The following is a 25,690-nucleotide window of genomic DNA, read 5'->3' as shown; positions in this document are numbered from 1 at the left end:
CAAAACTGATGTGTCATTTCCATGATGTTTCAGTTTTGATGAATCAGCATTTTCTGATGAGGATGGGGGTGGGGAATGGGGTGGTATTATTGAAAAAATCCCAACCAACTCTATTTCAGGTGTTCAGTTTGGGACACTGGAAATGGCTGTGATTTTTAGGAAGTACTGAGCACCCATCTTGTGAAAGATGCCGCTTTAAGGGGTCTCAGGTAGGTGCCCACAAAAATTAGGCATCTAACATCACTAGCCACTTCTCAAAATTTGGCTTGTAGGTCAGAAATAGTTTGTACTGTTGGTTCAAGGATCACTATTATAATAGACTTTTTAAATAGTGCTTTGAACACTGTATAAGGGGTTGTGAAGAAGAATATGCTGAAGTGGCATTGTTAAGATAAAAAGTGGTCTTGTGTACATTTTAAAGCCATTTTTATAGAACAATGGCCTTCAAGAAATATTGACATCCCAGACATCTTCCTTCCTCCCTCAACGGGCTGGAAGCTTTTGGCTCTCAGTTGCAAGTTTCAAAATGAATTTGCACATATTCAAAATCCATCTGCATTGTGTCTGTATAACTACAAAACCAAACCTTATATAATGTTCATATGTCTCAGCTTGTCACTTAACATGCACAGCTCGGTTGTTCTTGTGTCCGTCCAGTTTTCACACCTTAACATATGCCCTCCTCCCTCACCTTGAACTGAATATTGTAAGTGAAGAGCTGCTGCTGACTCTTCATCTGCCTATCTGTTAATGACACAGGAGGACAATTTGGTTCCAACTGGTAGAAAGGTCCTCTCAAACCAGCTTCTGTGGGAGGAGTCACTGAGGAACCCAGAATGGGTTCCTTAGGCCTTTGGTAGTTACACAGTTTTGGATTGCTCTCAGCATGACAGGGCATGGTATTTTGTTGCTGGGGAAGGGATGTCATGTGAGTGGCCTTAGGAAATGCAACATCATTTTCAAAGGATAAGCCACTGTTTTCATATTCCCATGAAGCTAACGTGACATCACTAGATAACGTGCTACATGATGAGGACTTCAATGAGCTTTCAAGAATATTGTCCATTTGCTGGTTTCCCACCCGGGAGCGAATGTGACACCAGCTACTTGGCTCCCAGGAGCTGGCCAGTGGAAGTCCATTGTGTTGCATTTGAGTTGGCCTGCAATGAGCTTGAGAATATATCTTTGCTTGCATCAGCTGCTGTTGCTGTGTTGACAACTGTTTGTTCTGAAGCATCTGCTGCTGCTCTTTATTGTACAAATGTGGCATTAAGTGAGGTCCATGTGAAGAGGTATGCTGGGCAAAGGAATGGCTTCCAGACAGGTGGCCAGCTTCTAATGGACTAGAGTTTTGCTCAAGAGAATCAGATATTTCATTCTGTAGAGCTTGCACTGGAGACACCTGCATTATGCTGAACTCTTGCGTGCCCTGATCATTGTTAAGAGCAGGCTGTGATGAGGAAATCCATGGATTTGTTACTTGTGATCCAAAAAGATTCTGTTGGTTATTTGCCAATAGAGTTGGTATCTCTGTCTCCATTGGTTTGATTCCCAGCTGATTTGGAGTGGCAGATTTCCAAACATCTAACAAGCGACCTCTTGGAGAATTATTCTGATTGAAACTGATGACTGGATTCATTAAAACCAATGGGTCTGGCCGCTGACTCTCTTGTGAATTTATTTTTAATGGAGCTGGATGATTTGAGTCAATCAGAGTTGAGCCCCGATGTATCTGATTATTAGGAATAACATTCCCCCAGGAAACTGGAGCAGGAGCTTTTGGCTGAAATACCTGTGCAGGATTTGTTAGATTAATCCCTGTAGTTCGCTGGTTATTGAAACCCAAGGAACTTAGTATATTCCCACTTAGCAAATTTGCTTGATCAAAACATGCTTGCTTTTCTGGTTTAGAAGTGATATCCTGGGACATATTGGTGACTAAAGGACCCTGAAGATCATGGTCTAGTGAATTTTGCTGTGAAGTATACATTGGATTTTGGAATCCAGATGGTGCAGAGTCTGCTGAATTAGCCCCCCAGAAATGGTGACAATTCACCAGAGGATTGCTTTGCTGATTGCATTTCCTATTATTGACCAGCTGGTTTTGAAGTCTGTTTAGCTGAGTGCTTTGTGGAATTTGTTCCAGAGGAATTTGTTGAATAAGGGCCTGAGATGAAGCCATCACATCATACTGTGGAAACCCCAGATTCTTTCCATTATCGTTTTTAAACCATATCTCCTCCACACAGGAGGTCACCTCGTCATTTGGCCTCTCCTGGAAACCCTGGGCCACTGGCTCTTTGGTGTCCATGTTGCACAAGATCTCCTCCCATTGCTTTAATTCCAGGTCATCCATTTCCAGGCTCTGCAGAGTCTTAGAGATGTCACCATCCACATTGCTCTTTTCAAAGAGTGTTTCAAAGATGACTAGGAGTGAGTCATTCTCTTTGACAGCTCTCTTATTTCCATCATCCAGCCATGGCTCTTCCAGCATGTCGACAATATCTGCCAGGGAGAACTGTGGCATGTTATCAGCGTGGGAGACATATATGGATTCGTCTTGGTTCATCATGGCCCCTAGGAGCGAGTTGGGATCTACTGAATCCTGCTTCAGGGGGGTCTCTCTCTTTGCCTTTGAAACCTTCTTGGTGTGCAAGTAGTCCGGGAACCCTGGCAGATTGTTTTCATACAGGACTGCTTCACCAGTGGCAAAATGAAAAGGCAGCTGCAGACTCCGCTTGCACAAATGCTCCTCTCCTTCTTCATTCCTGCAGGTATATGAATGGGACATTAAGAAGAGGGTGACAGGACAATGAAGTGCATAGGGCTAGGCAAAAAACAGCTGCTACAGAGTGAGACGAGAGCAAACAAGTTGGCATCGGTTTGGGTGTTTTATCTACTTAAAACCCTACAGTTGTTTTCGGGGGATGGGTTTGGACAAGTTGCTTTGTTTTCTGGCTTGCTCTGAAATGGGAAATACTCCTAACTCAGACAAATGGAGCCAGAGGTTGTGCCGAGTGTCAGTGTGGCTTAGGTAGCTCTGTTGAAAGGCTTTTTTTCATAGGTTTTATAAATGTTAAGACCAGAAGGGACCATTATGATCATCTAGTCTGACCTGCAGAACACCAGGCAGTGTATCAGCCTATGATCTAGAGACCTGCCCCAGATCTGAACACCCCTAAACTTTGAGGCTTGGGACCAGGTACAATTTCAACACAGCTGCATTTCAGCATGGCAGGTGATTTTGTCCATGCCCTGAGGAAATGAGGGCTGTGAGGTGAAATCCTGACTTGAGTGAACTCAGTAACAGTTTTGTCATTGACTTCAATGGGGCCAGGATTTCACCCTTGCCATCTGGAGGGACACTTACGTCAGGGCCCGCAGCCTGGAAATGATGCAGTCCGGTTGGCCTCCTTTATACACCAGTCTTGCATTTGCTTGGACCCAGACCCAGCCTGCATTCTTCGTCAGCAGCCTGAAAATGGTCATTCCGCTTTCTCCGGTTTTCATAACTAGGGCAAACAGAAGAAGGTAGCAGCCTAAACTCAGCAAAATGCAGCAAGAAATAGCGCTCAGCCTGCTCCTGTCTATTACATCCAGAAAAACATTACCAACCGAGATCTGCAGAACCATTTCACGGACCAACTCACAAACCATGCAGGCAAACCTTTTACAGTGAGACTGCATAGCTACGCCCTGGTCTTACTTGGCAAAGCGTATAATGTTAAAGGAAATCCTTACTGGCCCTGAGTTCATTGCCTGGGATCAGCACTGGCCTATAAAACCTCAGGTAGGACATAAAACCTCATGTTTCATGGTTTAAACCAAGCTACAACTACTAGGGATGAGAACAAGACCTTCCTGGGGCTGGAGTACTTCGGAGGTGATCCAGTCTGGCTATTCCTATGTTCCAATGAATTTTCTCAGTGGCTTTGGGACGTTTGAGTCTTGGTGGTGTGACACATTTGTCCATTAGCTTTTCACATCTGGAGGGCTGCAGTCAAATCAAACCTGGATCACAAATGAGTGATTTCAGAAGGTTCAGTCAGATTCCTAGTGGATGTCTGTCTACATCACAGAAATACAGCACAGCTTAACAAAATGGGCAATTTCTGGCTAGGACAAGGTTAGGACTAAACTAACATGGGCTGCTGCAAGTCAGAATTCAGAGCTTGTCTACGTGTGGAAATTTACCAGCATAACTCTACCAGTATAATTATACCACTCTAGTTATGCCAGTATAGCTACCTGGCTTAGCTCATACTCAGAGGCATTTTTTGGGAAGTTAAACTTGTATAGGAGGAGGTTACTTACTGCAAGGGGAGGTTCTTCGAGATGTGTGGTCCCTATCTGGATTCCACACGTGGGCATGTATTTGTTTTATGTGCCTGGGTCTGGAATTTATTCTAAGTAGTGTCCGTTGACCTGCACGTGTGCAGTACCTTCCCTTGTGCTTCCAAACGAGGGCATAAGGGGTGGTGCAGGTCGACACCTCTGCAGTTCCTCCTCTTACCACAATGCAAGTGAGTTTGCAGCAGAGGAGAAGGAAGGTGGGTAGTGGAATACAGATAGGGACTACACATCTTGAAGAACCTCAAGTTACAGTAAGTAACCTCTTCTCCATCGTCTTCTTTTTCAAGGGCGGGTCCCTACGTGTATTCTACAGGTGGGTGTCGTGCAAGCAGCAATCAGTGGGTGCGAGGAAGCTGCTAGCAGAGCTGTTTGAAACAGCCATTCCTACTGCTGCATCCCTAGTACCATTTGAGTCAGGGCATTGTGAGCCATAAACCGGTGGACCAAGCACTGAATTGTGGCTTTGCAAATGTCCTGCAATGGGATATCTGATAAGAATGCCGTGGAGACTGCTTGTGTTTGCCTGGAGTAACACCTCTACAAGGGGAAGGTTTGCTATCATATAGTATTCAATACTCATCCTGAGACCCACTTGGAAATTCTCTGTGAGGCTACAGCTTGGCCCCTTGACCTTTTCGCTATGGTGACAAGAAGCCTCAGAGATTTTCTGATGGGTTTGGTTCTCTGCAGGTAGAACATTGTGTTGCATCTGACGTCGAGGGAGTGCAGTTTCCTGTCCCCAGAAGAAGCATGAGGTTTTGGAAAAAATACAGGTAAGTGAATTGGTTGGTTGATACGGAATTTGGAAACAATTCTGAGGAGGAATTTGGGGTGTAGTTGGAGGGAGACTCTTTATGGAATACTGTGCAAGAGTGATTTCCCTACACCCCCCCCTTGAATTTCCCCAACCCCCCCATCCAGTTTTTTGAACTAATTACATGCCAGTTTAGTGACTATTAAGAAATTTGAATTGGAATTGAAACATTACTACACACTTGAAAAGCATATACAGTGTATGATAAAATACGCGTACCTGAAAAAGTATAATAGATTTGAAAAGTATGAACATAGACTAGCTTTCTTATACAACTGTTTTTTTTATGATAATGTCAGTCATTCATTTGGTGATGTTGGCCAACCTAATAATTTCAAATGATGATTTGTAAGCAAAGTCTAAATGAGCTCTCTCGCTGACAGCTAGTGATGAGCTGAAGCTGGGGCTAGGGGGAAAGGCTTCAGGACCAGATTGTATTTACAAGCACACCTAATCTACCTAGGTATCCAGCAAAAAGCTGTGTTGCCCAAGTGATAGATTTTGGCTGGGATTGGGTTACATATTACTTGAATGCCGGTGGGAAGGGGAATGAAATGTTGTTGTTCTTATTTATGAGTAAAGGGCAGTAGAACTGTACTTAGCCTGTGCTGATTGAGGGCCTCAAGAGAGAGGGTGGAGACCTGTCCCTCTCCACTGTTTAAAGACTGAGCTGATTAAGCTCCATAGATAGTCTTTTGTTCTGTTAAGTGACCACTGCAGCTGAACTCACTGATAATCAGGTCTAAGTGCTTAGTCCTGCTGTGGGGACAGTGTTTCTGTGGAAGAGACAGCCCAGACTGCACTAGCAGTGAGGTTCCCCCACTAAGAGCTCAGCTGAAATCACTGAGAGCTGGTGGAACTCAAGAGACCAAACTCGCAGAGGTCAGGTGGCAGGTGCAGCAAAGTGACTGTGCAGGCCATTGGCAACAGAGTGGTGGAGTGAACGTGGCACAACAAACAGCTGTGGCCAGAGCTAACATGAGCAGTGGAGAGACAAGCAAGTGCCTCTTGCCCCTACCTGGGAGGTGTCTGTACTCATGTGAAAGCACCTCTGAACTCTAGTCTCCACTGACCAAGGACAACACCGTGAGTGGAGTGCGTGGTGGAGGAAAAAGTGAAGGGCACATTAATAAACATCTGTTTGTTGGACTATATTTTAGTGACTTTGCTCCAGAATGCTAGATTGTGACTGGAATGGAAATTAAGTTATGTATTTTGTGTAACTGCATTATCCTCATTAAATTTGCAATATCCTAACAAACATTTACTTTATTCATCTCTTTATATGTTGCAGGTCAAAGTGAAATGAAAAGACAAAAACAATACAACAATTTTTCCACTTAAAGCTCAAGAAACTAACCAAGTGAAAACACTGCTCAGTGGTCCACAGTCCTGATCATCTAGATTAAGGAACTAAAAACTTCAGCAGCAGAGGGGAACAGCTCAGTGTTTTGAGCAGTGGCCTGCTAAACCCAGGTTGTGATTCAATCCTTGAGGGGCCATTTGGGATGGGTCCTGCTTGAGCAGGGGTTAGACTAGATGATCTCTTGAGGCCTTCCAACCTAATAATCTGATTCTATGTATCAGGAGAGCCTTTCCTGCTTGTAGAAAAGCTCTCTTCTTGTCTTGAATGCTGACCCGAGGGACGTTTCTCTTTCATTCATGATGCTGTGTGACAGCTATTGTGGCCTCAATGTTGAAGACAAAAGCAGGCTGGTAGCAGGGCTGAGTGGAGAAGATATCACGTCTAAGGCCTAAACTGCTCCTACTATTCAGCTGACATGCCTGTTCCCCTCAAGTGGGTTCAGGGAAGCAGCAGGAAACAGGAAGCTCCCTGAGAAGCTGGTGTGAATCAATCCAGGCTCCTGGGGGTGCTAGAGAGGTACATAAGAGATGCCTCCTCCTCTCTCTCCCTGCAGCTCCTGCTGTTTTCTGTTATTCCCTCTCACCTTTTCTCCTGCCTGCCTGTTATATCTCTTGTGCCCTCCTTCCTCCAGCACAGCACTCCACCAGCTCTGTGAATCTAGAGCAGGGAGAATACATATGCACCAGCAGCAGACATAATTTTCTACACTCTGGGTCCTTGTGGTGTTCACCTCCTACCACAGTCTGGCACCTGAGGCGGCCACCTCAGTTTGCCTCATGGTAAGGCCAGCCCTGACAACAACCTTCAGAAGATCTATTACGATAAGAAGTGTGTGGAAGCATCCAGGGAACTGAAAACACGACTATGCTAGGCACCTGTGCTCTTCAGCCCTGATTTTTTTCAGGAATTCATACTATATACAGATGCCTCGAATGTCGATCTCGTGCCATCTTCTCACAAGACTTTGAAGGAGAAAAACACCTGGTCCTATACCTAAGTAGGAAGCTATTCCCTAGGGAAAAGTCATACTCAGTTATTGACAAGGAAATATTAACTTACCAGTGGGCAGTAGACACCCTCAGGTATTTGTTGTGTAGCCCCTTTTCCCTGATCACTGATTACGCGCCCCTATGCTGGATCCAGACAACGGGGGATATGAACCCTCCTATGACGAGATGGTAGCCTGCACTACAACACTATAGCTTCCATGTACAACACTAGGTGGGAAAGGACCACAGAAACCCCAGTTTGTTTTCACAGGAGATCGGGGATGGAGATAACCCAACCCCAAATGGCCTTCCCATCTTGAGGGGAGAGGTATGTGAAGGGACACACCATCACTCTGATATGAAGGAAACTAATGAGTTCTTATGGGCCGGTTCCCTGGTAACAAGATGCACCTTCAAGACTTGTTCAGCCTAAAGAAGGAGGAGCTTAAAAAGGGGAATTTACCATAGGAAGGGGCAGTGATCAGGAATAATGCTGCTCCACCCAAAGACTGCTGGTCCTAGCCAAGGAGGGAACAGCCACAAGACACACCACTCCCAAAGCCTCCCTGACTGACAGCAAAGCAATGTGCCCCAGGAAGAGTGGTAGAAGGCAAACCCCATGAAGGAGCAATAGACTCTAGGAGATTAACCCCTTGGAGCTGAATATTCAGGGGCTCTCTGAGAGACTGGCCCTCTTTCCAGGCAGATCCTCCTCTTTTGCAAGGGGAAGGGAAGAGGAGGAGCCAACCCTCTGTCCATGTGTGGTTGCCTCAGAGAACTCCCCCAAGTGCTGCCAGCTAGGGGAGAAAAGAAGGTAAACAAAATACAGTGGGACCCGGGTAGGGCTACCTCACAGGAGAGTACTAACCAATGCCTCTCAGCTCACTGTGGAGTGGGGGCACACAATGCTGGAGTAGGCCAAACCATTCTAGCCGGTCCCAGGATGGCCTCGTTTATTGGAAGGGATGGTCCCTGTGGCTGCAAGATGTCCAAGAGATGGTGTTGAGGGCCCTAGGCCTCCTCCAGTGGGATTTGCAAGTCATTGGCCACCCTTTGGAATAGATCTTGAAGAGAGGGTGGCAACTGGATAACCGCGTTGTCCAGTCATGAGGAGGTTCCGGTCAGAACTGGCGGCACCGGCACTGCTGCTTCCTCCTCATACACCGATGGAGCTGGCTGACGAGAGGCGGAAGAATGGCAGGACCCTTGCGAAAGTTCTGGGCATCTGCTATAGGGATCCCAGGGGCCCCAGTACAGCCAGAAGGAGGGATTTATTGGTTGTGGTGATACCCAAGGGAAATGACCAGGTGTCCCTGGGCAGGAGGGTGTCGTACTCAAGAGGCTCGGGGTTCTGTGGCCGTCTGTCTGGGCTTCCTGGACATATCAGTGGAGCTACTGCCTCTGACTCCTCCAAGTCTGAAGAGGTTCCATCAGAAATGGTGGTGCTGTTGGTACTGAGACGCTCCTGTCCGATGGATCAGATGGGGTCTCTCCTGTGACAGCAGCAACAGTTTGGTCTCCCGGCTAAGAACTTCCCTGAGAACTGCAGGGCCCGACAGAAGTGGAGACTGTGTGGGGGGGAGAAAGCCATCCTCCGGTGTCAGAAAATTCTCCTTATGCCAGAGTCTGCAGAGTTCCCACTAAGGCACCAGAGGGACCTGCTTTATCCATCAGAGCTGGCCACTCTCTGAATTGCCGAGGCAGTACCAATGGTACATCCAGACCTGCCCTCATGGATGGGATTGGCCTGTCTTTCCGACCTGGTACTGCACTCACTGTTGGGACTGATCCCTTTTCTTCTTTGCCTTATCCTCCAGCACAGAGGGTTTTGGCACCAGTTCCATGGGATCTGTACATGACGTCTCATCTGACCAGGCATGGCTTGGGGAGCAAACATGTTTCTTGAGCGCAGTCCACTGCTGGGATCTGCTCTTCTGCACATAAGTGTATTTCTTACTCACATGGGGAGCCTTGTGCCCTGAGTCCTTGGGCTTCGGTGCCAGCAGCTCCGCTCCATGGCTCATGCTTGGAAGGGCATTGCTGGTCGGCTGAGGCCAAAGTACAGGGAGGTCCCTCTGGCCTGGATCAAAGCAGGGCCTCAAAGCCTCTTCCATTAGGTGCTTCTTCAGCCTGAGTCCTTCCTTGGGCCTCTCTGGTTCTGGGCAGGAAGGACACTTTTCAAAGCTATGCGCCTCACCCAGACAGAGTCACCGTTGACCATTGCTGACGGAAAAAGAGCGGAGGCAGGAGATGCAGTTCTTGAAGCCCAGGAATCTGGGCATAGTTCCCAAGACAAAGACAGGGGGGAGGGGTTTACTAAATTGTTCTAAACTATATGATGTACAACTAAGATTTCTAAACTACAGGATAATTATTTGCAGCCAATATGTACCATAACTCTTCTTGAGAGTTCAAGAGCGAAGAAAGACAGGACTCTGACTCAGGCCATGTGGCCGTAAGAGGGAACTGGAGAGGTATCCACCCACACTGCCCCCTCTACCTTCGATTGGGGAGCACAAGGGAAGATACTGTTCACGTGCAGGTCATTGGACACTGCCTGGAAAAACTTCCAGACTCATTCGCATGGCGCGCGCCCACATGTGGAATACACAAAGGGACCAGCATACAAAGAATTATAATTATGCTGGTAAAATAATAATAATTAAAATAATATATGGAGATATGCCTATCTCATGGAACTGAAAGGGACCCTGAAAGGTCATTGAGTCCAGGCCCCTGCCTTGGCTAGCAGGACCAAGTACTGATTTTGCCCCAGATCCCTAAGTGGCCCCCTCAAGGATTGAATTTACAACCCTGGGTTTAGCAAGCCAATGCTCAAACCACTGAGCTATCCCTCCCCCCCAGTAATCTCCCCTGAGTAGACCATCCCTGCATAAAATGGGACAATACAATCATGTTAGCTGAGTTGGGATCTTTGATCTTACAGCTTGGCCCCAAACTCACTTTTCACATGCTTCTCTGCACAGTGCATCATGTCTGCTGCATGGATAAACTGGTACCCAGAGCCTCTCATGCAGAGCTCAGTTTCTGTGTATCCCAGCACAACTTTACCTCTGTAAAATAAAACAAACAAAAAAAAGGAAATGCAATTCACGGAACTTTTAGGACCAAGGATGAATGCAGAACACAGCTATGTGGGTCCATTAGCTAGGGCTTATCAGATAACTGCACAGATTGTGTTAACAGGGAAAGCTATGGTGGGCTTAGCCCACCCGTAGTTATCTCTCCAGCTGAGTGAAGAGGCATTTTCCATTCTGTGAAAAATTCTGAGATTTTGAAAATGTTTCAGTCCTCACCAGGCTAAAACAAACCAAAGAAAAATGAACTCAATTTTTTTTGTAGAATGACTACCCCAGCTGGTGTGCACAGGTATTGCAGAATGACCACCCCTTTGTATTCTTCCCTTTCCCTCCCTGGGTATTCTACTGTTAATTGAATTAGCTCGTTAGCACTGATCCCCCCACTTGGTAAGGCAACTTCCATCTTTTCATGTACTGTGTATATATACCTGCTACTGTATTTTCCACTCCATGTATCTGATGAAGTGGGTTTTAGCCCATGACAACTTATGCCCAAATAAATTTGTTAGTCTCTAAGGTGCCACAAGGACTCCTCATTGTTTTTGCCCCTGCTGGGCTGTCCAGGTCCTCAGGGGAGCTGCCCCGAATAGGAAACCAGTCGCCTAAGACCTCAGGAAGCCTGGGAGTTGGGGCCTGTCCAGCCAGCTACCCAAGACTGGGGATCCTGGAAGCCTGGGCTGTCAAGGAACTGCCTGCATATAAGCTTGGGTTTCTAACCTCTCAGCTCCCATTCAGCCCAGCGGACTGGTTGCCAAAGAGCAGGACATCTGAGCTAGAATGAACCACGTTTTGGATCAAACCCTGGCTAGGTTCCACTGTAATTTTGTCAAGTTCCTGTAGAATGTTTTGATTTCAGCAAATCAACATTTTCCAGCAGAAAAATGTTCCAGCCGAAAAATTCCATCCAACTCTGCTCACTTCACGGAAGAACAGTTGGGAAGAGTCATCTTCAGTACGTTCTTCCTGCACCTCTGCCTTTAGACCAATGGTGCGCAAACTTTCCCAGTTGTGTCCCCTTGCCAGTAATGGAATCTGCCTGTGCTCCCTCCCCACTCCATTACTGCACAGTCAAGGCTCCTTCAGCAGAGGGAGTTTGGGCTGAAGGCGGAGACTGGGGCGGAACTGGGGTAGGGGAGGAGCTGGTCTGGGGTGGAGAGGGAATGACAGCAGAGCCAGGACTGGGAGTGGTATAGGAGCTGAAGTGGAGCTCGGGTTAAGGATGGAACGGAACTGTGGGCGGATCTGGCCTGGAGGCGGAAGTGGGCCTGGAGGTGTGATGCTTCCTCCTCAACCCCTATGGGGGCTGGCCCAGGGCTGGAGACAGAGTGAGACTGGGAGTTGGGGTAGGGGGAGGAGCGGGGCTGGGAGTGGAGTTGGTCTGGGAGCAGAGCAGGGACAGAAGCATGGCGCTCCTTCCCTGCTACCTGTAGAGGCTGGCCCACCACATACCCACCCCCGAATGTTCCTCCCTAGGGGGCGCTCCCCAGAGTTTGGGGACCACTGCTTTAAAGGTGTTTCTGGATGTTCTCCAAGCTGAGAATTTGTAGCGAGATGCCTTCTACATGGAAGGACAAGGTAGAAGAGCAATAATAATTGTAAAATAAAAGTAATGCCCTGAAATAACCATGAGTGGGTTTTCAAAGGAGCCCGAGTTAGCTGCCCATTTCAGTGGGAGCTGGGCACTGTAACAGGGTGGCCAGCCCCTTTAACAGCCAGACGCCTGGAGCTGGCCAGGACCATACCATTAGCCCTGCCTTCCACAGCTGGGATGGGGCGTGGAGTTTCATTTGTAGAACCAGCTGGGTTTGAAGGAGCTGATTGTTCGATAAGGAGCAGGAGGAAGCAGGGGGTCCCATGTCTGCTTGCTTAGCTTGCTCACTCAGGGAGGGAAAGAACAAGAGTGAGGCTGGAGGGAGAGATTTCAGCAGACGCCTGCCAAGGCAGGGAATGGCTGCTGGGTGTGAATAGGCTCCAGCAGGAAACCCAGAGGAGGCAGGTGGGAACTGAGAGACTACAGTGGGAAATGGGAAAGACTACAGAGGCTGCTGAGCATGAGCAGGCTCTGGGAGGGGACCCTGAACCTTTAAAGAAAAGACTTGAGGCGGGGAAGGTCTGGAGGGAAAGATTAGGAGTGGGAACATGGGGAAGATTTGAGAACTCTGTTTTGAGAGTCTAGGGAGAACTGCTGAACTGAAGAAGAATTTTTCTGATAGTTTAAGTTATAGGCCCAGAGCTGAAGAAAAGTGAAACCGAGGCAGGGATGCTGCAGAGTGACCGCAGGCCATGAGCAAGCTCTTAGGAGGCAGCTGGCCCATGGACAGGCACCTAACTTCTTTATGCTGCTGTGATAATCCTAGCCTATGCCGATAGCTGGAAATATGTTTTGAGACACAGTGGGTTTTAACCCGATGATGTCCCTCTGAATGTAATTATGTTTAATGCAGGTTATTTGTAATGCAATGGACAAAGTTTGCATAGGAGATTTTCTTTTCTGTATTCACTTAATCCGGCATTTGGCCAGGGTTACAATCTAACGTTTTCTCTGTTTCCACAACAGCAGTACTAGCATCTCTTGTTTCGCATTTCACATCCGCTATAGCATGATGTCTGCCTATATCCTCAGCAAACTTAACGAGAGCTGTGAGCATGTGGCATCTTGGCCCTGACTCTGTGCCATACCTTGAATCACAGGCCATGGGGGTAAAATCCAGCTTGTGTTTTGTTTGGAAGATGAAGGTCTTTGTTCGAAGCTCCAGGATAGAAAGCGGTCGGAGCGGAGTTGCGATGGCAAACAGAGCCAGCTGGGGAGGCCTGAGGGTCCCATCTTCTGTTCTCTTTTGCTGCCCATGGAGAAATTTCAAACGGCCATGGAAATTCAATGCCTTTGGGGAAGCAGGAAGAAGTGGAGATGACAAAGATATACACTAGTGACATGAATCATTCATATCAAAATCTCTCCATTCAACTCCCCACCACTGTAGTATCAGACATTACTGAGCTGGGAAAAATTATCCCTGTTTCACAGATAACACTGCCATTATCCCTACTCGGCACATGAGAAACAGAGGCACAGTGAGATTTGCCCCAGGGCACACAGAGAATTGAGCATGGTTCTTCTGAGTTCTAGGGCAGGGCCTTGGCCACCAGGCCATCCTTCCTCTCTACTATCTCATCTCAAAATCCCAACTGTCCAGAGGAAGCTTGAGCCTGGCAAAGCTCTGTGGACTCCCCACAGTGTGGCATGAATGGGGAAATATCCCAATACTCCCCATCAACTCCCATCCTCTCTGGTCAGGTTTGCACCATCCCACAGCAGAAACTAGTACCTACTCGAGAAGCCAGGCTCAGAGTCTGTTCCTGGGGATGTGACTGTCATGGGGCAAGTGCAGCAAGGGAGAAAGACCTAGATCCTCAAAGGCATTTAAGCACCTAGCTCCCATTGAGAGGTAGGTGCCTAAATCTCTCTGGGGATTCGAGCCCAATGCCTTGCTGGCTGGATTACCAGGAATCCCGAGGAGCTGTCCAACAAGCAACGGAAGCGACAGATGAAGCTTCTTTCTAAGAAGGAGGAATTCTCAGGTGGCAGGTGCTGGGGGTCATCCATGGTGGTGCTGCTGCTGTCTACATGAGGCATGGCTGGGAAACCAAACCAAAACAAGAGAGAATGTATTCATCTTGTTTGAAACCACTTCAGAACATTCCTGTTATGCTGAGTCCTTAATGTCCACCAGGCACTGGCTCCTCCATTCCTTGACCTTTCTGACTGGTCTGGCTCTCCATTGCAACAGATTTGATGCTCCCACTAAGAATAAGTTTTCTTCAGAATCGCATCCTGCTCAAAGCAGCCACAAATTGCATTGCCAGTTCCCCTCCCCTCCACCTGACCTTTGGACAGGGTTCCCAATGGGATTGCAGGTGCCATTGTGCCTTACAACCCTTTGTTTGCTTTAGCACTTCAGGCTTGTCAGTCTCCATGGGGCTTTTCTTGTAGAGCTCATTGAGGCAGCAGTAGTCACGGCTCTCACTGCACAGTCTTGTGTTCCCTCAGCCCTGGTCACTTACCATCTGTGCCTTGATCCGGTTCCTTGTATGGAGGCAGGTTTAGGGACCAGTGCAGCTGGCACTGGAACATGGCTCGATCGTCCGTGTGGATCAGCTCAAACACACTCTGGTAGATGATGTCTGACTGAAAAGGAATCAAAGGGAATACGCCACTGAACGCCCACTCAGCTGGGAGACACATGGAGCAAGAACCGAAAGGCACAACTAATTCATCGCAGCAGCGCTGCTCTTCAGCCCGTACCCCCTGTCTGTAGCTCAACACCTCTGCATGGTCTGGCTCCCTCAGCACTGCCAGACTGACGAAGTGTAGCAGGCCGACCCTTTGACAACTGCCACAGAGACAAGTGCACAGCAAAGTGGTTAAATCAGCCGCATGTTCAAGTCATTCAGACTAGCTGGAGAATGGAGGCTCTGAAAGTGGGGCTATCATCTTATGACTTGTATTACTGTGGCATTCAAAGCCAGAGGCCCTCTGGCTGGGAAGCATTCCCACCAGAATGGCAAAAACAGCTTCCTGGACCTCATACAAGGAACACGTGGACTGAATCAATCCGTCAGGCTGCACAAAATATAAAATGACTTTCAAACCAGTGTGCCTGAGGATTTCCTCCCACGCCTCCTGGAAATCAAACAGACTCTTTCATTTAATGTACCTCTCTCCTTCTCCCACTGCTTAGGCCATGGTGGAGGGTATTCAAGAAGTTCAGTTTGGGTGACTTTTAAGGTTACTTTTTAATTCAACATCAAAGAATTAACAGTCTCAGCTGAAAGCCAACTGTTGGCAACAGAAAAATAGAAATAAACATTACAAATACTACCTGATTTCCCTGCTGGCACCATGTTCAGTGTTTGGTCCATAGTTTCTTTTCAGGCCACCTGCTGTGCAAGACCTGTACACAGCAATCTTTAAAACTACCTATAAGCCTAGGCCACCAAATGCCTTTTCAGGTTGCACCTCTGCCGGGGTAGGAGTGTGAAGATCCAGGATTCTGTTCCAAACTCTTTGCTACGTGAAGCGTTTCATATGTACGGGCTAATGGAACAGCATGCCCCACCTGGTTTGGATTTGTTCCCTCCATCAAAAGGCAAGACAGACAAGTTTAAAAATTTTAAAATGACCCGTATACTGGTTGTACAGTGAGGGGCTGTGCTGAATGTTCACAGCGAAATGAGAAAGTACAAGGGGGAACAATTTGAAATTGCTGGGGGTGGAGTTCAAAACTCTTGTAAGGCCTGTCCTGGACCATCCGTTCCCCAACGCTGCTCCCATTTGACAGATGTAGGGCCAGGAGCTTTCCTCAACTTCTGGCTACACAATTGATCATCTTGTGTGTCTCCTTGGGCAGAGGATAGAGGGACAAAAATGATCTCCTATGTCCTCCCCCTTTTAGGGGATAACTGGCTGGCCTGTACCTCCTAACCCTTAGCTCTTCAAGAGCTGGCAAAGAGATGCTTGTTCCTTCCCAGCCACCAATCCATGGGAAGGCTCTTTGGGCAAAGAGGACATCAGCCAGAGTACAGGGAATGCCCCGCTCTTGCTAATAACAACCCTGCATTGAGCCTCACCGTGGTCTGAGGTCTTTTCAGAGTTGCCCTGTGTGGCGCTAGGAAAGGGACGCAGCTAGAGAGACTCAACTCTGGTTCAGCAAACAACTCAAAGAGATGGCAGAACTCCCATGCTGCAGGAAGACATAGCTCCACCACCCCGGAAATATGGGAAGTGCTTTGGAGCTGGTGCCGGATACGAAGAGGATGTAATTCTGCAGCGTGCGGCATGGCTCCGCATTACCGAGTAACAGCAGTGACTTCCCTGCAGCAGGTTCTACAGCTGCATGTCATTGCCAGGATGGGCTCCTGTTCTCAGCCTAGCCACCTCGCACTGCAGCTGTATGCTGTACGCTGCAGCCAGACAGGAGACTAAAACGAACGATGCTCTCACGTTTTTAGAAAAGGGCACTGCCAAGTCCTTGATAGAAAGTTGTGAAATTTTTTTTTTATTCTTGGTGATTAACAACAGCCCACTAGAAGCTTTGATAAAAAAAAAAATCCTTTTCTTGCTACATGTGGTATTGCCAGGAGGTAAGGTTTGATTTTCCCTGGCAAAGCCTTCTTCAAAATGTTTACTCTTTGGGATAAACTCTGCACTGTGATGATGGCTTCACAACATTTTGACGCTGTCACATTCCACCATGGGCCATTTTAGACCTGGTGTTAACAGGACCTTACGCTAGATCTGAATTTGTCCCCAACAATAAGAGGATATCCCATAAGATAGGGGCTTGCTGCAGACATTTCTGGGAGTCATGCAGGAGGTCAGACTAGGTCAGGAGTTCTCAAACTGGGGGTTGGGACCCCTCAAGGGGTTGTGAGGTTATTACATGGGGGGGGGTCGCAAGCTGTCAACCTCCACCCCAAACCCCGCTTTGTATCCAGCATTTACAATGGTGTTAAATCTATAAAAAGTGCTTTTAATTTATAAGTGGGGGTCGCATTCAAGGCTTGCTATGTGAAAGGGGTCACCAGGAAAAAAGTTTGCGAGCCACTGGACTAGGTGATCATTCTGACCTTAAAACTATGCTGACCATCACATCTTAGCTACTTATATAGTCGCATTACTGTAGTACCTGAGCACCTCACAATATTTACCAGGCTCCATGTATGCGGTGCATCCGGTGTTTTAGCTTGCTGGCTTGTATTTAAAGAAAGACCCTTCGGACATCTTACAAAATGTGGGACAAGTTAATTAAAACTAAGATGACCTCACTTTCCCCCCTGGTTGTATAGGAACTCGAATTAAAAATTATTTAAACTTGCTACGATGTCTTTAGCATTCAAAGCATGATACTGTGTCAAACTTCGAAACAAACAGAATGGGAAGAAACTGGATTTAACGTAAACAGAACCTAATCATGCTAAATACTAGCGACAAGAGAAGGGGCAGAGAAGAAGTACAAGTGTGCCATTCTTCAACCCCTGAAGTGCTACATATTGATATCGGATAGCTATTTTTGACATAAATGCACATCAAGGAAGGAAACACTTTGGAGAACAAAATGAAGTGAAGTAAGTTGTTAATACACTGCATCTAATGCTAAGAATAGTCAATAAAATTACAGTTAAGTGTTTGGTTCTGTGGAGGGAACTGTGTTCAGAGCTGGCAACATTTTTTGCAATTACTTTTTCCAGAGAAAAATGCAGATATGGCAACATGGAAACATTCTATGAATTCATGTCGATTTCAACAAATTAATTACTGAAAAAAAATGGAATGTTTTGTTTCAATATTTTCTAAAACAAAAAGTTTCAACGTTTTGTTTCAAAAGTTCCTTTAATTTTCATTAAAAAAAAAAACAACACTATAAAAATGTTGTAAATGGTTGGAATCCAAACAAAACATTTTTATTTTGTGGAATGAAATGTTTCATTTTCGCGCACAGCAATATTTTTTTAATTGATTTCCTGAAAATTTTGAAATATGTTGACCCAAAACAATTGTTTTTTGTGACTGTATGTGGGTGGGTGGGAAAGAGAGAGAGAATTGCTAACAAACAAACAAACATACATTTGTCTACCTCTTTTTATGTTGGGAAACGTAATAGGCACTAAGATGGGAGCTGACATTTCAGCTCTGGGCATTTCACAAACTACAGAAAAAAAGAAAAAACAACTGAGGTTGTTGCCTTTTTCCAGATGCGATGAAGCAGAAGGCTTATTTCAGAAACCAACACGAGGAAAAAATATGTTACCTTTGGATAGTGCTTTTATAACCGCACTGTGGCAGGAAACAAAATTTATCTTTCACAAGAAGGAATTGTGTAACGAGAATATACATTTATACTCCATACAATTTCTCACCTTAAAAGCTTCCTTGTAAACCCTTACTTCTGTCCCTTTGTGCATATGTGTTACGACACCATCTTTAATGACATAAGCATGTTGTTTTTCTCAAAAAATGCCCTGAGGGAAATCCTGGCCCCACTGAAGTCAATGGGAGTTTTGCTATGGACTTCAATGAGCCAGGATTTCACTCTGTAAGTATGAAGGTAACGCAGCTGCATTTGGATTTGAAATGCTGCCTTCCTTAACTGCAATTCTGGAGATGGCTGAGTTCACCATGAAGCCTATTAGCTGGGCTTCAAACACACCAGCAAATGTTCATTATTAATCTGCTTTACTTAACAGACCTGCTTTGCTGGTGCCCTACATCTGGCCTAGATCATTTCCACCAGTGCAAAGCATGCACACACACTTTGCACAGGAAAATGATGAATCTGGCATAACGTGCAGCAAGTGAAGTGCAGTTTAATGCTATAATTACATACTTGGAAACTCTATACCAGTGATACTCAGACCACAGGGGTTCCAGAGCGATCATTACCCAAAACAGCCACAGTAGTGTGAACTCATCATTTTATTTACTATAGTACAATATATTCCTAAAAAGGAAATATTCAGTCACAATTTTGGGTCTTTTCCTTATATAGTCTCCTATTACCCCCCACCCCCATCCTGATTATTCACAATTGCGTCTGGTCACCATAATACACACACACACACACATATACATTTTAGGGCTGCCAAGCAATTAAAAAAAGTAATCATGATTAATCATACTGTTAAACAATAATAGAATATAATTTATTTAAATATTTTTGGATGTTTTTCTACATCTTAAAATATGTTGATTTCTGTTACAACACAGAATACAAAGTGTTACAGTGGTCACTTTGTATTTATTATTGATAACAAGTATTTGCACTGTAAAAAAACAAAAAAAATAGTATATTTCAATTCACCTCATACAAGTACTGTAGTGCAATCTCTTTATCATGAAAGTGGAACTTACAAATGTAGAATTATGTACAAAAACCCCTGCATTCAAATATAAAACAATGTAAAATTTTAGAGCCTGCAAGTCCACTCAGTCCTACTTCTTGTTCAGCCAATCACTCAGAGAATTTTGTTTACATTTGCAGGAGATAATGCTGCCAGCTTCTTGTTTACAATGTCACTTGAAAGTGAGAACAGGTGTTCTCATGGCACTGTTATAGTAGGCGTTGCAAGATATTTAAGTGCCAGATGTGCTAAAGATTCATATGTGCCCTAATGCTTCAACCACCATTCCAGGGGATATGTGTTCATGCTGATGACTAGTTGTGCTCAATAACAATCCAAACCAATGTGGATCTATCATAGCTTTCCTACTCAGATTTGAACCTTAGCGTTCATAATCTGAGAAGCTAGCATGAACCCCTCTAAGCTTAATTACCAGCTGAGATCTGATATCGCTGCCACCAGCCAATTTCCAGTGTTTGGCTCACTCTGGTCTCCCCAAAACCTTCCCTGGGGAACCCCCCAAGACTCAGATGCCCTGAGTCTACAACAAAGGGAAATAAACCATTGCCCACCCTCTCCCAACCCAGGCATTTCCTCTCTGGGCTTACTGAGAGGTACTGATGCAAACTCTTTACATCACAATACCAAGAAGCATGGTCTCTCTTCCACAAAGAGACAAACCCAAGGACAGGAAACAGAAAAGATTCTCTCTCTTCCCCATAGTGTTTCCATCCCTGGGACACTAGGAAGAGTTAACACAGGAGAGCAGTTTCCCTCCCCCTGTTTCCTTTCCCCACCAATTTCTCGGGGTCAACTAGAAAAAATCAACAGGTCTTAAAAGCAAAACTTTTTAATAAAAAAAGAAAGAAAGATAGATACAGTTCTCTGTAACCTAGATGTAAGATACAGGTTTTCAACTTATAGAAATGAATAAACAATAGAAAGGATAAAAGCCTTACCCAAAACAATACAATTTAAAGTACTTTATAGCCAATACACATAAAGATCACCACAGTACACAGATGCAATACAGCAAAACAATTTAAAGACTATACTTTTGCTAACTTTGTACTTACAACTGGGAACAGAAGATTAGAGGACTGGAAATAGACCCTCTCATAGCTGAGAAAGACAGAACAGACAAAGACCCAGACAAGAAACCCACAAATCCCTCCTTAAGCTTTGAAAAATCGGTTTTCTGATTGGTCCTCTTGTCAGGTGTTTGGTTTCCTTTGTTAACCCCCTTTACAGTAAAAGAAACATTAACCTTAGCTATCTATTTATGAAGGATCAACAAGTTTTTCGTTATCTGAGTCAGACCCATCAGCAGAAGGTTGATTTTCCTTTTTGGTAGTTCAGGTTCTGTAGTTTCGCATCAGTGTTGCTCTTTTAAGACTTCTGAAAGCATGCTCCCCACCTCATCCCTCTCAGATTTTGGAAGGCACTTCAGATTCGTAAACCCTGGTCAGTGCTGAGCTATCTTTAGAAATCTCACATGTGGTTCTTCTTTGCTTTTGTGAAATCTGCAGTGAAAGTGTTCTAAAATGAACATGTGCTGGTCATCTGAGACTGCTTAATATGAACTATATGGCAGAATGCGGGTAAAACAGCGCAGGACATATAATTACCCCTCCCCAAGGAATCAGACACAATTTAATTAACACATTATTTTTTTAACGAGTCATCAGCATGGAAGCAATCTATTGGAATTGGTGGCCAAAGCATGGGGCATACGAATGTTTAGTATATCTAGCACATAAATATCTTGCAATGTCGGCTACAAAAGTGCCATGCAAATGCCTGTTCTCAATTTCTGGTGACACTGTAAAAAGAAGAGGGCAGCATTATCTCCCATAAATGTAAACAAACTTGTTTGTCTGAGCGATTGGCTGAACAAGAAGTAGGACTGAGTGGACTTGTAGGCTCTGAAGTTTTACTTTGTTTTGTGTTTGAGTGCAGTTATGTAACAAAAAAAAATCTACATTTGTAAGTTGCACTTTCATGATAAAGAGATTGCCCTACTTTACTTGTATGAGGTGAATTGAAAAATACTATTTCTTTTGTTTGTAATTTTTACAGTGGAAATATTTGTAATAAAAATAATATACACTTTGATTTCAATTACAACACAGAATACAATATATATGAAAATGTAGAACAACATTTAATAAATTTCAATTGGTATTCTATTGTTTAACAGTGCAATTAAAACTTCAATTAATCATGATTAATTTTTGTAATTGTGATTAATTTTTGTGACTTAATCATGTGAGTTAACTGCGATTAATCAACAGCCCTAATATATATATACGTGTGTGTGTGTGTCTATAATTATTCTCACAACAGAATGACTGACCAAGTATTATTATTTTAGCAAATGTAATTGGTTAATAACATCCTAATTGGTTATTAATTGAACCACACAGTGTTTTAATATTATGTGCTGCAAAGAGCTGCAGGAGATGCATTAAAGAGCCACTTGCAGCTAGCAAGCCTCAGTCTGAGTATCACTGGTCTGTCGTTATATCTGCATCCAACTATACACACACCAGGGGGCAGAGTGAAGGCTGTAGGTAGAGTTATTGTTAAAATTATTGCAGGGGGGCATGGTTCTGCTGAGCACCCTTTACTCAGTAAGTTAACTGGGGGTGCAGAAGGTTCTCAGCTCCTTACAGAATTGGGCCCTATTCTTTTTTTGTATCACTACTTTATTAAAGGTGCAGTAGTTTTAGAAAATGCTTCCCAGGCTCCTTTCAACCATTCTGATTCAGGACACCTGAGGCTGTCAAATCTCACAATCCAGGTGACTTTTTAGGGGAAATCTTCTCAGGCTGTTTGTTTTGCAAACCAGCTAGTCTCTCTAGTACCATAAAAAGTCAACTATATTTCCACCTCGAGTGACCTGGCTTCAAATCCCAGCTTCAGTCACAATGAAAATGAGTGTGGTAACCTGCTTCTCCTACTGACTTTGCTCATCAGAAGCCCAGGACTAATGCTGCTTAAGACTAAGGGTACGTCTACACTAGAAATGTAAGTCAACCTATATTAGGTCATCTTACAGCCACTGCAGTAATTACTGCGCTGGTGCACGTCCACACCAGGGGTTCTTCTACTGACCTAAGAAGGGCAGTGTGGGGTGCTGAGAACTCAGTCTGCCCCCTCTCCTGTCCCCTTTGGGTTTGGTCCAAAGCCACCAAGGCGTCTCCCCTCCCTATTCCCTGCCAAGAGCCGGGAGAAACTGCCTGGGGCTTCTCACCCCAGGGAGCGAGGTCCAGCTGCCCTGGCTTCTCCTTCTCCTCCAGGAGCTGGGCAGCCTTGTCAACTTCATGGCTCACCAAGAGGAGGGAGGGAAGCTGTAGTGTAGACACTGACATAATTAGGTCGTCATAAGCTGCCTTAGGTCAACCTAACTGTGTGGTGTAGACCAGCCCTGATATACATTGACAGAGGTGGAGATGGGAAAGCGGGCAGCAGAAGTGTGTGAATAGAGGTCAGTATAGAGGAGCACTGGCAGAATTGCTCTTGGGAACCTTGCACGGAAAATGCTTGTACCCTTTCTTGTGCAACCCAGTGCAATTGTACCCTGTCTTTTGTGAGCACTGAATTAAACTCACATATTTAACAAACACACATCCCTCCACCATATGTTATAACATACGCTAATAAGCTTGATTTAAGTCCCAGATAGAAAGGTACAGGTATGTGCTGTCTGCCAATGTAGTGCATGCACACAGCTGTCTGCATGTGCTATCATTATATTAAGGACAGTGGCTGTTTGTTTTCATTATCCCAGGATAATGCAATTGATTTCATAACACAGAGGTTTATGATCTTCCAAGAGAAGAACCAGCATCTCAGCTAGTAATGGACATTAGCAACTGATCACGTTTAAACCACACCACACTTTTCTTAAATCAGGAAAAAAATGCTACTCACTTGATGAAATCCCAGGTAGTCCTGAACTGTAGGTGACACGTAGAAAACATAACCCTCTGCTGTGACTGCAATGACAAATCCATTGAGTGCCTGAAAGAAAGAAGAGATCCAGTCCTAGAGAGTGACAACAATCTTTTCTGTGCACGTGCATAGGTTCATGACCTGGGGAAAAACACCACTGGACTAGATGTGACCTTGTTGTTACCTGGGATCCTAGAAATCCTTTTGCTGCAGAAAAACATGGAATTTGCATTTTTACAGAGAATTGTTAGTTTTTACATTTTATGAAAAAAATAAAAACATATACAGTAGAACCCGGATTATCCAAGCCTCCATTATCCATCTCCCTGTATTAACTGAACCACCAGCCACCCGGGGCTGATAGCCATGGGACAAAACAGATTGAGGGGCATGATGGGGGATTGTAAAGAAAGGTGGGTCTTTGGGCTTTGATTCAGCAAAGCACTAACTTAGGTGTTGTTGACTTCAATGGGTTTTAAGCACAGGCTTAAGTGCTCTGCTGAATCAGTGCCTATTTTAGAGATTGTTCACTGCAATTCAGTTGCCAATTTACTTGACAAATGCACCTTTTCTGGATCATTCCTGAACTAATGATTTACCACTGTCAGAGACCATGATGGGGGGCGGTCACACCTAGAGCTTGGAGCCAGGGGTCAAAGCCAGAATCAGGAGGCTAGAGCGGGGCTGGACTGAGGCCGGAGTGAGAGCTAGGATGGAGCAGGCTAGGAACAGGGCTAGAGCAAGGCTTGCAAAGGTTGTTGCCACTGTTAAGCAAGGAAGAGTTCCAAGCCCTAGAGTGTTGTTGAGCAGACTAAGCTGCTGTGAGGCTTATATACCTACCCTGAGAGTCACCAGGCCAGTTCCTGGCTTGTGGATTGGCTGGAGCCTAGCACAGCATGACTCATCAGTGCATGTGTCTTAATCAGGCTCGAGTTCAGGGATAACTCATCATTTTACAGTCACAGCCAGTGCTCTGAGTACTCCATCCACACTGGGTAGCTGGTCAGATAGGTTGCTGTTAAGTTACTGTTTCTGCACGCTCACCCAGGTAATCCTCACCCCACAAATCACCAGGCAAACACTGCCACCATCAATACTTGTGGAAATAGAACTGTGCTCCATCTGCACGTGACTGTGTGCCTGAATAATACAGGGTCTGAGTCTGCTACCACTCTTCACTGAAGAGCCTGGCTTTTTAGCTCCAGCTCAAGCAAATCAGACATATAGCTCCAGAGGCCCCTGATTTAATCCCTGCTGCTATCCAAGATGGTGGCGATCCCCAAATGTGCGCATATGGGCATTTGTATATAAATAAACATTAATAAAGCTTTGCATTGGCCACTATGGCTTAACATAAGGACTGGGGGAGCAGGGAAGGTGGGTGCTGGGTACCTCTGAGGCTGAAATAACCACATAGGAGCCAGTATTCCCTGCCCTGTGCCCTCTTGCCTTTGAGGTCTCCGATCTATGTGGGATCCTACCCTTACATCTGTGGGGCCTGCAGTTGCTTTCTCTCTCTTATTAGAAATGTGCAAATTCTTTGATAAAACTTCAAGAAGGCAATAGCATGCTTCCCATCTGTTTCATACACGGGACCACAGTTCGTTCACATCTGATTTCACCCTGGTTCCAGCCAAATGGCGCTTATATTCTAAATGTCCTTCAACATATCCTAACATGACACTCACTCAGCTGCGAATTGCACTGGCAAAGAGACTGCACTTTTACCTACCTCTCCATGGGCAGATGATAAAGCTTCTAACATGGACCTAATCCATACAAATACTCACTGCTTCTGTTAATTGTATTCATGTCACCTTGAGCTCTGTACTCAGCAATTAAATACAAGGCATATACTAAAAAGGAAAAAATTAAATTGATAGCTCCTCAATGGCAAAGCAAAAATCCCCCACATTAGATGAATGGTCCCAAAAATATGGAAGATAGTGGTTATGGTAAAATAATATTCATGCATCAAGTACATCCATCAAAATAGACAGAGATACTGAGATATTTGGTTGCCATTTACATAATGCTCAGATATATTGCAAACTCATCTGTGAAAACCCCCCACCAATTGCACTGGATTGTCTTTTTGCAAAATTGATTATTATAATAAATCTACTGTGGTTTGTTAACGAGCAAAGAGTGAATTGTTTTGCAGTTTAAGAAACTTCCTAGAAACAAAGGGTGAAATCCTGGCTCTAATGAA

General features: G+C 45.1%; 1 protein-coding gene across 2 annotated transcripts in view; it reads right to left on the bottom strand.

The window, feature by feature from the left end:
- LOC116819477 (uncharacterized) overlaps positions 1 to 25,690 on the bottom strand; it is a 123,617-nt gene that overhangs the window by 4,223 nt on the left and 93,704 nt on the right. For both annotated transcript variants that reach the window (XM_032771235.2, XM_032771234.2), the window contains 7 exons: positions 23,458 to 23,547; positions 14,686 to 14,809; positions 14,126 to 14,259; positions 13,303 to 13,505; positions 10,487 to 10,596; positions 3,371 to 3,512; positions 692 to 2,768 (listed from right to left, as the gene is read on the bottom strand). In XM_032771235.2, the coding sequence (XP_032627126.1) occupies positions 692 to 2,768; positions 3,371 to 3,512; positions 10,487 to 10,596; positions 13,303 to 13,505; positions 14,126 to 14,259; positions 14,686 to 14,809; positions 23,458 to 23,547 (2,880 nt within the window). The remainder of the gene's footprint in view (positions 1 to 691; positions 2,769 to 3,370; positions 3,513 to 10,486; positions 10,597 to 13,302; positions 13,506 to 14,125; positions 14,260 to 14,685; positions 14,810 to 23,457; positions 23,548 to 25,690) is intronic.

Source organism: Chelonoidis abingdonii, chromosome 10, assembly GCF_003597395.2.
Source record: "Chelonoidis abingdonii isolate Lonesome George chromosome 10, CheloAbing_2.0, whole genome shotgun sequence".
NCBI classification, from domain to species: domain Eukaryota; kingdom Metazoa; phylum Chordata; order Testudines; family Testudinidae; genus Chelonoidis; species Chelonoidis abingdonii.
The sequence above is the reverse complement of the archived record's forward strand: the minus strand, read 5'-3'. Positions and strand labels throughout refer to the sequence as shown.